The sequence below is a fragment of the Acanthopagrus latus genome, chromosome 19, assembly GCF_904848185.1.
Source record: "Acanthopagrus latus isolate v.2019 chromosome 19, fAcaLat1.1, whole genome shotgun sequence".
Taxonomy (NCBI): Eukaryota; Metazoa; Chordata; class Actinopteri; order Spariformes; family Sparidae; genus Acanthopagrus; species Acanthopagrus latus.
In genome coordinates, this window is record NC_051057.1 from 12119683 (window position 1) to 12131957 (window position 12275).

At 44.1% G+C, this 12275-nt stretch overlaps 1 protein-coding gene across 1 annotated transcript; it reads left to right on the forward strand.

The window, feature by feature from the left end:
* Positions 1 to 9154: 9154 nt before the first annotated feature.
* On the forward strand, positions 9155 to 11893 carry ndufb4 (NADH:ubiquinone oxidoreductase subunit B4). Its single transcript, XM_037080157.1, has 3 exons — positions 9155 to 9382; positions 10588 to 10731; positions 11742 to 11893. Exons 1-3 carry the CDS (start codon positions 9206 to 9208, stop codon positions 11802 to 11804), a joined length of 384 nt encoding a protein of 127 aa, XP_036936052.1. The 5' UTR covers positions 9155 to 9205; the 3' UTR covers positions 11805 to 11893.
* The last annotated feature ends 382 nt before the right edge of the window (positions 11894 to 12275 follow it).

Sequence of the window (12275 nt, forward strand, 5' to 3'; positions counted from 1 at the left end):
GAATTTAGCATGCTAACCAGCTAGCCCAGGCATTCCCCTGGTCTCAAGCTTCCTGTCCAAACCACTAACTGGATGGCTAACTGAGCTAACTAGCTTAGCCAGCTTCAGTTAGTAACAATTAGCGGTAACTCTGGTGATAGGCAATAAACAATAAACAAGCTGTTCTCAGGAGCATAGAGCAGGTTGGCTAGTGATTGGAAGGTCGCTGGTTCAAATCCCTGCTCCGGGCTGAGCTGAGTGGCATGTGGAAGTGTCCTTGAGCAAGATACTAAACCCCAGATTGCTGCTGATGTGCAGTTGGCACCTTGCATCTCTGCCATCAGTGAGGGCCCTGTGATGAGCTGGCGTCCTTGCCCAGAGACAGCCGGGATTGGCTCCAGCAAAAACCCCTGTGACCCCATAAAAAGGGATAAAGCGGTTACAGACAATGGATGGAATAAGGTCCCAAGAACACTGGTAAGGTGGCAGGGTCCGCCACATATAGACAGAGTTAAACAGTATGAGATTGTGTTGTCCTTTAAGGTTTGTTTGTAGTTCTCGTCTGATTAAAACGTCTTCCCCGAAACTACACAGTGCACCTTAAAGCACTTAATGCTCCACTGGAGTCTTCGTCTATAAAATCTGATAATAGTTTACTCCCTGAGCTCCATTAAGAAATTATACAGCCACTTTTTCCTTCTCCCTCCCTGTCTCAGAATAACTGCCTGCGACTGATTCATAAAATGAAATATCATGGGGTCACACATAGGAAGCACCTCTGAGTCACCAATTACATATGGCAAGTGTTACAGGTATTGTGCATGGCTGGCAAAGATGGCAGCAGGATAAACCAGCAGGAGCCTTCTATAAAAGGCCCTAATCCATTTACATTTACCACAGCCAAGGGCAAATAGCCTGCATGTGTGAGAGAGGGAAAAAAAAACCCTGAAGTGTAGACCAGACCATCTGTTTCAGGAGTCAAACTTTGTCTATTTAAATACCTTGTGTCATTTTTAATTCATTTGGCCAGGAATGGGAACACAGTACGGTCTGCAGCAGCCGATTTGTTTAAGTGTTTCTGCAGAACGCTGACGTAAACGTGTGCACAAAATCTGATCTTTGCGGGCGAGCTCCGCATCTGGGTCTCTGCCTATTTACGGCTTCGATCGCATTAGAAAAAAATCACCTGAGAAAAAACGGTGCTGTGCATGCCGGGTTAAAAATAAAAGATGCAACAAAAACGACTATCTAAAATCGTAACACGGTTCCGCCCGACGTGATGCCACCAGAAAATCCAGAGGATGAGGCGACCTGATGAGGAAAATGAGCCTGCATGTGTAAGAGTGTAAGGCAATCTAAGTGAATAGGATGACTCATCCTCCGCTCATTTACTGATCAGAGCCCTCGGCTCATGACGTAGGTATGCAGCAGTCACAGTCTCATTACGATGCTTTTATAGACACAAACAGGGAGAAGGGGGGGAAAAAATAACACAACAAAATGTTATTTATAAACTTGACATTTTCCCTGAAGCACATAATTGATGCCGAACACGCTTCAGCAGCTCGCTGAGGGGGGATATAGACAAAGTGTGAGGTCCCGAGCTGCTGACACACTCATCAGATAACCTGGATTAGCTGCTTGTGAACCACCCTGGCGTTGTCTTGGTGACCAACCACCACAGGATGCCACTGTGATTTCCCCGAAACAGCAACGCTCTGATGGAGACGGAGATCTTATTATTCCCATTTAGAAGCAACAAGGGAGACACAGCCTCGGCCCACTCCCTTGTCATCGTCATCTCACAAACACACGCGCGCATCAGTGTGACGGCTGCCAGCAGGGCATCTCTGACCGGCTTTACCCTTGGGCTAATGCATCCTGGGAAACTCCCAGTTGATGACCAGATGGAACTAGACAAAAAGTGTCAAGAGTGTGTGTGTGTGTGTGTGTGTTAGTTGCACACAAACAGATCCGTCCTAGACACGCCGTAAATAGAAATCGGCCATAGAAGCTCATTTCTCCCAGTGATGTAAGTGTTAAATTAAAGTTCAGACTTCAATCTGAGCATGCGTCACCGTGTGTGGTCAACACAAAGGGAATCCTTCTTGCCTTCTTTGCTTTCATCGCGGTTGTGTAATGGTGTGTGGCATTGTTTCCGCTCCGGTTTTGGGGTCGGCCGTCTCCTCGAGAACAAAGCCGATGATAATCACCCCGAGCAAAATAACGTGGAAGCCTTCAATCTATAGGGTTGCGGGAGGAAATGGCGCAAGTGGAGAGATACGTCAGATTTTCCCATAAAAGTTCAGTCAGGTTCGTATGCAGTTAGTGGCTTACGGTCAACATCCCTTTCAAGCAGTGGAAACCACGGCGTAAGTATTAGTCTCTGTTGACAGGAGCGTCTCATCCCAAACAACATGCGATGTGGGAAGAGACAAGTCGCAAACAACCTACGTGAGCAGAGAGCAGCAAGTCTGTCTTGAAAGAGGAAAGGATCAACTAATAATTTGCAGAACAGCAGAGAGTGGAAAACTCTATGGGTGCCTTGTCTTCCATTTTCATCACAGTGTGAATTAAAATGCTCTTCTGTTTTAAGGATGATTACTATTCATAAAAGCCTTTTTGTAGCTTTGGGGCCTTGACTTGGTGATAATCAGGAAGCTAATTGCTGGAATCTGGGGGGAAAAAAATGGCAACGTAATTTCAAGAAAGACAGATTGGACTGGAAACACGAGCAGTCAAAGGATCATATCGGCTTTAAAGGAGCACCGACCTAAACTTTGCCTGGTTCAAGACTTCAAATCTACAGTCACATGCTGGTGTGCCCATCCAAAGAAACAACCAATTGATCAAACCTAAGAATAGAGACATAGCTTCTTGCCTGGCTTGTTAGCTTAATCCTATTTTGTTTGCTAAAAAATATTTTGCTTTTGATTTTCAGAGTGAAAATGTGTTCGATTGCGCTGCAGAAATCTCCACCACTGTTTGGGTTGTATCCTTTTTGTATGATCCTATACCATGTAGCAATTCCTGCCGGAAAAAACAGCATAGAGCAGCACTTAAATGCAACATATATATGTTGTGTTTTGTTGCTGGTTTTGGTGCTGGTCTATGCTGTTTTCTCCAGCTGAATAAAGTATGCTATACTAAAACATAGCTAGCTTGCACTGAAATGTGTGGAAGGTTTATCATGATTGATATAAATGAAAAAACAAAAACCCAACTGACAATAAACCAGCGTTATTTGTTTAATTTTTTTTTTAACTTCTTTGCACTGGGCTGTAAAAGTAAGAAGTTATTATAGCAACTCCAGACTTGCTGTACAAAGTGTGACTTTGTGATGGACAGTCCAGACAAGGTATTCCCTACTCAGTATTCCAGGAGTGGTTCTCGTCACATATTCTCAGTTCCAGCTGACCTCAGACTGTGACCATGCTTTCGGGCTGAATTTGGCTCCCTCTCTTCATCTCCTGCCACTTCCCATCAGATCAGATACAGGGCGTTGGCTGTCTGCCCTCACCTCGCGTCGCTCCTCTCTGACTTGACATCGCCGCCCCCGAACAGCCTCCCTAACTCTGCCTGTCAAAACTTCCTCTAACTGCTGTCACAGTGGCCCAGCCCTGTCACATCACTCCATCCCTAATGAAGAGAAGGCAGGGAGGGAGAGCCAAACAGATGTATATGTGTGATATGTGTAAATCCTCAGTAACAGCGTTGTGACGTCAGCTCAGTACATCAGCCCGCTGACCTTTCAGCGTATATGGCGGCGGGAGGGTTATTTATGGGCCAATGCAGAATTCATTGACTTTTCCAGGCTCTGTCAGCTTCTCATTATAAACAAAGGCTCTGTCTGAACATCCAGAGGCAGTCTGCCATCTGGAATCCCTTCAGTTTGTCACCAAACAAATGTCCACAAAAGATGTTGCTGGAATATAATTTAGAAAAGAACTTTGTCGTCACAGTCACAAATAACATCCACAATCTTACAGTTGTCGCATACAGAGTGTCATGTGGCGAGCAGGCCTCCTGTGAATCCGAGGAAATAGCTGATGTAGACAAGTCGCCCTTACTGCAGAAGCAATTTTATACTTTTGTCAAGAAATCAGGAAGAACCTGCGTAGTTCTCAGCTGCTCCAACAACAGTGGGAAACTTCAACTTTGGAGAAAACTAAATACGAAATGCACAAGCCTTTACAACTTTATTACAGTGTGTTGGGGACCGAGAGGTTCACCAGAGGTGGATCAAGAATATTATAGGTATTACCGATGAAATCTTGAAATGCAAGGATTTTTTTCTCCTGGCAAATGAGTTGGTTGCTCCTCTGAGGGCTTAACATACTCAGACACTCATAAAACTTAAAATAAAAATTTTAAAAGTGTTGGAAATGTAAATTTTATGGGTTTCGGCCTCGTGCGGAGCTAAATTGCTCACTCGGGCATCCCTCAAACGCAGCCCCTGGGACTACTTTGGTGTATGAAATGGAATATAACATGCATGATTATGTTTTATCACCTGAAAGTAAGAACCATTGTATTTTTTGTTACTTTAGAATGAGCTTTTTACATCCACAGAGGGACTGGGTCCTCTTTCATGCAGTCGGCCATGTTTCAATGGAAAACCTGTCTTTGGTCATCATGCTAAGCTAAGCTAGCACTCCCCTGGCTTTGGCCTCATTTCCACGTAATGGACGTGAAAATGGTATCAATGCTCTCACGTAACTAAGTGTGTTTCCCCAAATGTCGACCTATTCCTCAACTGATATGCATTGACCTGGGGCCTATAGGGCAGCACTGGAGTTGGAAATCCAACACTGACAAAAAACAATGCCGGTTTAAATTTGACCACTGTACCTTGTTGAGTTCATCTAATGTATCTGCAATGCTTTCCTTACGGATTTTGTTAATCCAGCAGGAGTAATGAAGTCACAATCTCTCAACAGGAGTCCCCACATCCTTCACCGTTAGCAATTCACAAGCGATAAATGCCCCCGGGTTTGGGGGCCGAATATTGCCGGAGAAATCTGAAAGCGGTCATAAATGCCAGGCACTGAGATGAGCATACAGCTGAGAGAAAAATGCGGGATTTTGTCAATTCCGTCTCTGGGCAATTCATCTGCGCGCCTCTCCTTGAAGATGATGGATGCCTGCTGAGTCACTGCCATGGGCCAATCTCTGCCCTGCTCAGTACATTAAAGCAGAAAATATTGCTGAGTTTGACCCGCTGCCCACCATAGGTCCGCGGAAAGCTGATTTATTAAGAAGGGAATACTCTCAGACAGGGCAAATCAATTTCGTAGGTACAGATTAAAATAGGACGGCGGAGAGAGTGATGATGAATTGAGAATGCCGCATTTCTTCAAAAATACATCTCGAGGAAACGAGGGAGCCAGCCCGTCACATATGAACATGGCTCTAACTGGGCCGGAGAAATCTCTGGATCAGTCACAATGCAAAGCGCGGCGTAATTCTGCTGCATGGGCAGGGCCGAGCGTTTGTAATGGGATGTAGGCACAGAAGGAGAGATTAAAGGGCGCGAGGCAGGTCTGGTTCAGCCCGAGCCAAGTGGGCCAGAACGTGAGCTCGCTCCCCTCTCGTTCCCCTTTTCTCTTTGGTATGACACGAAGGTCGTCGCGGGCTGTGAAGTGGACAGAGCTGTCAGCGGAGAGAGGAGCTGAGAGGGCAGCGGAGGGGAGACGGGCAGATGAGGCGGGGAGGGGGAGGTGTGAGGGAAGGTATTCAAATAAGCCTGGGGTATTTAAGATGAAGCCACAGAGTTGAAGACTTCTTGTAAAAGGGAGCGAAAGACAGCTCTTAGACCTGAGGCACCAGGGGGGAGGGATGGGTGGGCAGCCGGGGAAAGGTAATATGTGCTTTGGTAGGTTGGAAATAGCTCCAAGTCACCACCTCATTGACTTTTGGAACCGTTTGTGAAAATTACAAAGGCCCTTAACTGGCACAATTATGTACTATCGAGATGAAAACAAGGGTGGGAAGGAACATTACATTCCTCAGTTACATTCCTCAAGGGCAGCAGAGTAATGGCATATCTGGGCCAGGAAATATTATGAATAAGTACGACCAAAGAGGAGCATAACACATTAGGTCACTGTCTTTAAGTCTCCTCAAACCACTTCAGGGACCTCTGGTGAGGAATACGGAGAAAAGTACCTCTAGCTTGTGGTCGGAAAAGAAACGTTCTTCCACTTTTTCCGAGCCTCGACTCGCATGTAGAAGTCATTTTGGAGCAGACCAAAACAGCACAAAATGACTTTTGATTGCTGGGAGTGATTAAGTCTTGCGAGGTAGCACAGACTGCTGATAGAAATCGCCTTTGCCTTTTTTTTTTTTTTTTTTAAATTTCTTATCTGTCTCTCAGTCTGCGACTGCCTCCATAACTGTATCGCCTCCTTATCTCTCTGTTATCCCGTCAAAAGCTCTGCACGGTGAGTGCATCAAAATAAACATCCGTCAGCATCACTGATGTATGATAAAGAACAATACCAAACGCTTTTCAAAGGGAAACGCATAACAGACTGTGCGAGCTGACGGTGAAGGACGCGGGCTGTAAAGGGCCCACAGCTCTGAAACTTCAGCAACTTCAGCCCAAAGTCTGTGGGGTCTGCCGGGTGCCAGCTGGGGCAGAGACATATTAATATTTCATTTGAGGCTAAGTCTCACTCCGAACATTACGGAGAGAGCGGGGAGGCTTGTTGGCCCAGGAGTGTGGTCTCACATTGAATTTTGAAGTCATAAATGGATGTTTCAAAACTGCAGAGCGGGGTGGTGCTTTAGAGGGCCTGAGAGGACAATAAATCATTCGGTCACGCGTACTGTAGCGACGCCTGGGCCTCTCCGGATCAAAGAGCCCTCTCAGCATCCCTGCACCACGCACTCTCCGGCTCAAGTATGAAGTGTTTGAGGGAGAGGGAAAGAACTTCTCTGTGTGAGAGGTTATATCTTTATATTGCATCATACATTTGTTATGCCACTGAGACACCTGTGACCAGGCTGCGTGACGGCTCAGCTTTACTTGACTCCCCGTCACCCTGGTGTAAGAAACTAGTAGAACGGCCTATCTCTTAAAAAATCTAGTCTGCAAGAATGTAGAAAAATTATATCTATAGCCTAAGCTGAAACTGGAATTGTGGTTCCATAACGTTACTCTCACTGGTGGCTCCATGTTTGACAAACTACACTGCAAAACTGCCCTCTACATTGTCCCGGTGTGCAAGAAAATGTGTTAAAGTGCACTTAAAAGGGAGAACAAATGATGCAGTGCCCTTTAAGATGCCCTCTAAGTGAGGAAGCAATGATAAAATGCCCTCAAAGGTGCCCCCCCACTGGAGAAAACATGATAAAATGCCCTCTACAACTGCTTATAATATGATGCAGTGCCATATATATAGGCTGCCCTATATGCAGGAATAGTTTCACGATAAATGTATCCCCACTTTCTGCAGACTAGTATTAGCACTAGCTGTATGCAGCTGGGGCCCTTTTTTATTTTTTGCCCATGCCCCTCAGGCAGGGTCCCCCACTTATTTCCACTAATGAGAAAACGACACTGGTCTCTCCATCCAGCTGGAAGCCTACCATAACTGCGACTGTCAAATAGAGACAGAGAGTCCTCTTGTGAGCAGGAATGATACTGGTTCTCCACTGGTTTATCTTTGAGAGCAGCTCAGCAGATTCCTCCTCCCTGCTGCTACACAGTGTTGTACTCTGGACTAAAAGCTGGAGCTGCAGTTTGCGGATGTTCGCTCTGCGTTAGTGTGACCAAAACTTGCGAGAGACTGCTCTCTTGTGGTTATACTTTACGATGCAACATGTCTCAAGTTCAACAAGACAAGTAGTCCCAGGTTGATAGACTGGTACATTTTCAAGTGGAAACTACAGAAAAAAACTATACAAATCTCATATTATTCTTATTTGTACTAATCAGTGTAAATTTAGAATCACACATTCAAGAACAAAGGTGTGAGATAAGTATTATATTGCAAAAAAAACTCACAAAGATAACCTCAAAGGACAACAGTTTCAGACTGGTCTATTATTTGGCGGACCCTGCCACCTTTCTAGCTCCAGAACAGTGTTCTGATTACACTATTTTCCTCTGAGAACAGCTTGTTTATTTAGATCTGGGAAGAAAACAATATTTCTGAGATTATTACCTCATTGATATCATATCGTATTTTTATTCACATCCGAGTTGAAATCTCTTCTCCCCAAACTACATACTGCCCCTTTAAAGTCTTGAGTGATCTTGATGGAAGTATTGACAAAGTATTGAAAATATATTCATAGGATTTATTGGCATGTGTCCTATAAATGAAGAGATATTGGTTTATCATAACAACAGATTTGTGAAAAGTTAGATGTCGTCACTGAGTGCATCCTGTCTGACTCAACGTGAGCACGCAGCTGTCCCTTTGACTTGTGGCTCTCCTTCTTCATCTGCAGCTGTCTGATGGTTCACCTGTCCCAAGGCCTCCTCCACCTCCACAGTCAGCAGCATGGTCTGCTTTAACACCGCTTGGTATTTCTCATTCATCCGCTTCAGGACAGGCTCATAGCTGTCGCACTGGCCTTTGAGCTTCCTCATCTCCTCGATGAGCCTGTTTTTCTCCTGGACAACACGTTTGTGCTGCATCCTGTGGAAGTCTCTGGCCTTCTGGACCCTGGCCAGCGTCTCGGCTGAGGTTGACGCTGCCCGTCTGTACTCCTCCCGCTCCCGCTGAGCGTTTTTCAGCTCCCTGTCCAGGAGCAGGATCTCAGTGTACACGTCCGGGACCACGCCGACCCGTTCTGCATCCACCAGCCCCTTCTGCACCACCTCGGTCCACTCAGTCTGGAAGCAGTCAAGTGTTTCCGTCATGCCCATTTGGTGGAGAAAGTTGCGTAAAAAGTCATCCGCGGCCTCAGGTCGGTGTGTTGCGTTGGCTCCGGGGGCGGCGCTGGGCTTTGCCCGGCTCTGGATGGCTCTCACCGTTGCCTCCAAATCTTCTTCACCTTCTGTCAAACTCCAGTCATCTCCGAGAGAGACTTCTTCATACTGAAAGTCATCGTCACTCTCGTCCTTTTCCATTTTATTATCAGTAGCGCTCATGTTTCTGTCTGACACGTCCAGCGAGGGGAAGCTCGGTGTCGCTTGATGTTGCTATGGTGACGATAAGGCCGTTCAACGCGAGATTTCACCAGTTCACGTTCCATCCGTCACCAAGCAGTCATGGCGGACTACCGAGAGGCGCCCTTGGCCAGTCGGCCAAAAACACTGGACCCGAATGAGTATTTCAATGTCTCGAAGGAGTACCGACGTGCCGAAGAGGGCAGGGCAGCAATCCGAGCGAAACTGAAGGGGCAGTATCAGACACAGCTCAACAACCCGCACAGACAAGCGCTCATCGTAAGTGGCTAACTGCTAGCTAGCAATGTCACCCTTGAAAATGGCTCAGGCTTCGCTAACGCTAAAAGCTAGCATGCCAGGGCACATAAGTCACGCGAGCCCAATTTTACTGAAGTATAAAAATGCATTATTAAGTGCCGCATACTTGTGTATGTGTTTTGTGTGTGCTAGCGGGGCTGGGTGGCACTGATGTTGTCAGGAAGGTTTTATCTTTGTCAAACGATAGTGTGTCGCATTAGCTTGCTAACTTGAGAGGAAGGTCGGTCCCTGATGTTGATGTTTGAGCAAAGTACTGTCAGAAAAATTAGGAGGCTTTCACTAAGACATAAATGCTCTATTCCTACTCTTACTATGACGACTTGGAGCTCAGTTCAATATTTTGTCTTCAAAAATGTGTTTTCTGCGAGAATTTGCACAAAGTCCACCAGTGTAAGAAGTGCTACATCGTTGGCCAGTTTGAATATGAGTAAATGCACTCTAATTTCATGACTGCTTTAAAGAAAATGAATATCATGTGAGATATGTGTTGCATACTTGTCCCTTTCAACCCAGAAACTAAACTGACTCCACTCATTATTGATATTCTCAAAGAATACAGGATATAGATATATCCATTATAGACTAAACGAAGGGCTGAACTCACGTTTCATCCTTTGCTGATGGTAGTTGTGACACTGGGTGGCAACAGAAAGTGTTCCAGTTGTCTTTGCGACAGCGGTGCAAATAATAGTACTTGAAAACACTAGAGAAGAAAAGTTGTGTTTGCAGGATAGGTTACTTAATATTATTTGTTTCATGTTTTGTAGTTTTGCTACTGCTTCAAATGTCTGTTCTGTGCACACTGGCCTTTTTGGTGACAAACGTTTTGACTTGTACTAGTGAGAAAAGCACAGGTGTTGCATTAAAAAAGGATATTGTTTTATAAGTATTCCAGTAAGTCATGACATGAGCAAAAATGCACAATACCAGGACCCTGTAACCAAAGAAGCTAATATCAACTTTCACTAATACTGCTACTTATAGTATATATTTAGTATATGTATAGTAGATATTTTTTTCACCCAATATATACTTGAGTTGACAACACACTATTTCCTTTGTACTCTTGATATCTTTGTTGATGTACATAATTGTTTAATATCTTGCAAAGATTCAGTTTACACAAGGTGAAAATGAAATGTCATGGCATACTTCTGTGTTTACAGGAAGACCCTGCCCTGACACGTTGGGTGCACGCACGCGCCAACCCCTACCTATACTTCAAGCCCACATTCAAGACATCGCTCGTGGGTCTGCTGTTTGGAGTTGTGCCTCTCTTTGGCCTCTATTACATCTTCAAGTCAGACAGGGTATGAAATTAGACAAGCTGACCTCTCTTTGCTTGATTATTAGAGTGTTAACAAATAAAAACGTGTGGCCCCTAAAGAAAGTTAAATAACTACACCATGTGTTATATATGTATTATAGATACATCAGATAATGTTTATATTTGTACAAAGCATGGGCACATCTGTTGATCCCAGTTAAGCCCAGAGACCTTCTTTAGTCTTTATAGAGCAAGACTGACAGAAAACAATCAAAACAGTTTAAAAAAACTGACAAAAAACCCCCCAAGAATTAAAGCTGCACATATTGTTGCAGATTAAATTCTGTTGCCTCAATGACTACCGTTGTGTTGCAGGTATCTAATTTGAATTCACAATCTCTCCTGTTGTCTTCTTTTCATTGCATCTATTTGCTGTTTTATTGCTAAACTGTGGTCAAAACATTGATAATTTACTTGATTCAAACACGGTAATGGCTTAAGAACACATGGGGTAATTTTACTTATGTTACAGCTCTAATATGTGTTTTATTAGCTACTGCAGTACAATTACGATGCCATTTCAAAGAATATTTTTGCGTAAAATAGTCCTGAAATGTGACACTTGGTCATGAATAGCATCATAAATATCTGAAAAGCTATTAACTGGAAGACTGGGAGTCATTATTCCCTTGTATGTAGGTGTGCAGTTGATCTGGTTTTCCTTTTTTGTCACAGTTCCATTCGCATTAGAAATGAATGTCTCACTTGAAATGCTGCCTGCTTTCATTTTCCTCCCCATTGTCATGGAGATTCACCCTCTAAATCCTCACCAACAGAAAAATCCAGAGAGAATTTTGTGCAATTGTCACACTGCTGGGCTATCATGTCTCCCTCTCCATACTGGGAGGGAAAAAAAGCTGCTTGAAAATCATACAACACTCACTCGTAAAGCATGCAGTTGAGAAATGTCTTGAAGGTCAAGAGGGATGTGATGTGACTTTGTTGCCATGGAACCTGTACTAACCCATCATCTGTTTGTCGTCTGTTTTACAGGATAGGAAGGAGGCGCAGATCAAGGCTGGAACTCTAGATCGCAAGTTCAGTCTGTCATCGTGAGCTTGGATGTACAAAAATCTCCTTTATGTCCTAGTGATGCTAGTTCTTGTAATTATTATTATTCAAATAAAATGATATTGTCAGAAACAGTCATGTGGTTTTGATTGATGAGGTAGAAGTGTGAATGATGGTAAAACAACCTATTTTCAAGGGTGTTGTCAGTGTGTGCCAAGTTCACATTACAGCAGAGACTGATCATTTTCATTGATGTTTAACTTGACAGTTAATTTCATTTTTACTGGTTCAGTCTACAAAAAGTCAAACAAATGTCAAGAATACTCATCAGAATGAACCAGAACCCAATGTTATGTCATCTAATTGCTTCTTTTGTCCAACTACCAGCAGAAAACCCTAAGACTTTTCATTTAGTATCATAATGGACAAAGAATAGCAGCAAATCTTTACATTTTGCATTTTGAACCAGCAAAAGTTTGATGCGACTGAAATTAATATTTGGCAATTTTATCATGA

Coding starts and splice junctions, on each gene's coding strand:
- ndufb4 (XM_037080157.1), top strand. CDS start 9,206: ATGGCGGACTACCGAGAGGCGCCCTTGGCCAGTCGGCCAAAAACACTG. Junction 9,383..10,587: donor CGCACAGACAAGCGCTCATC/GTAAGTGGCTAA, acceptor CTGTGTTTACAG/GAAGACCCTGCCCTGACACG. Junction 10,732..11,741: donor ACATCTTCAAGTCAGACAGG/GTATGAAATTAG, acceptor TCTGTTTTACAG/GATAGGAAGGAGGCGCAGAT.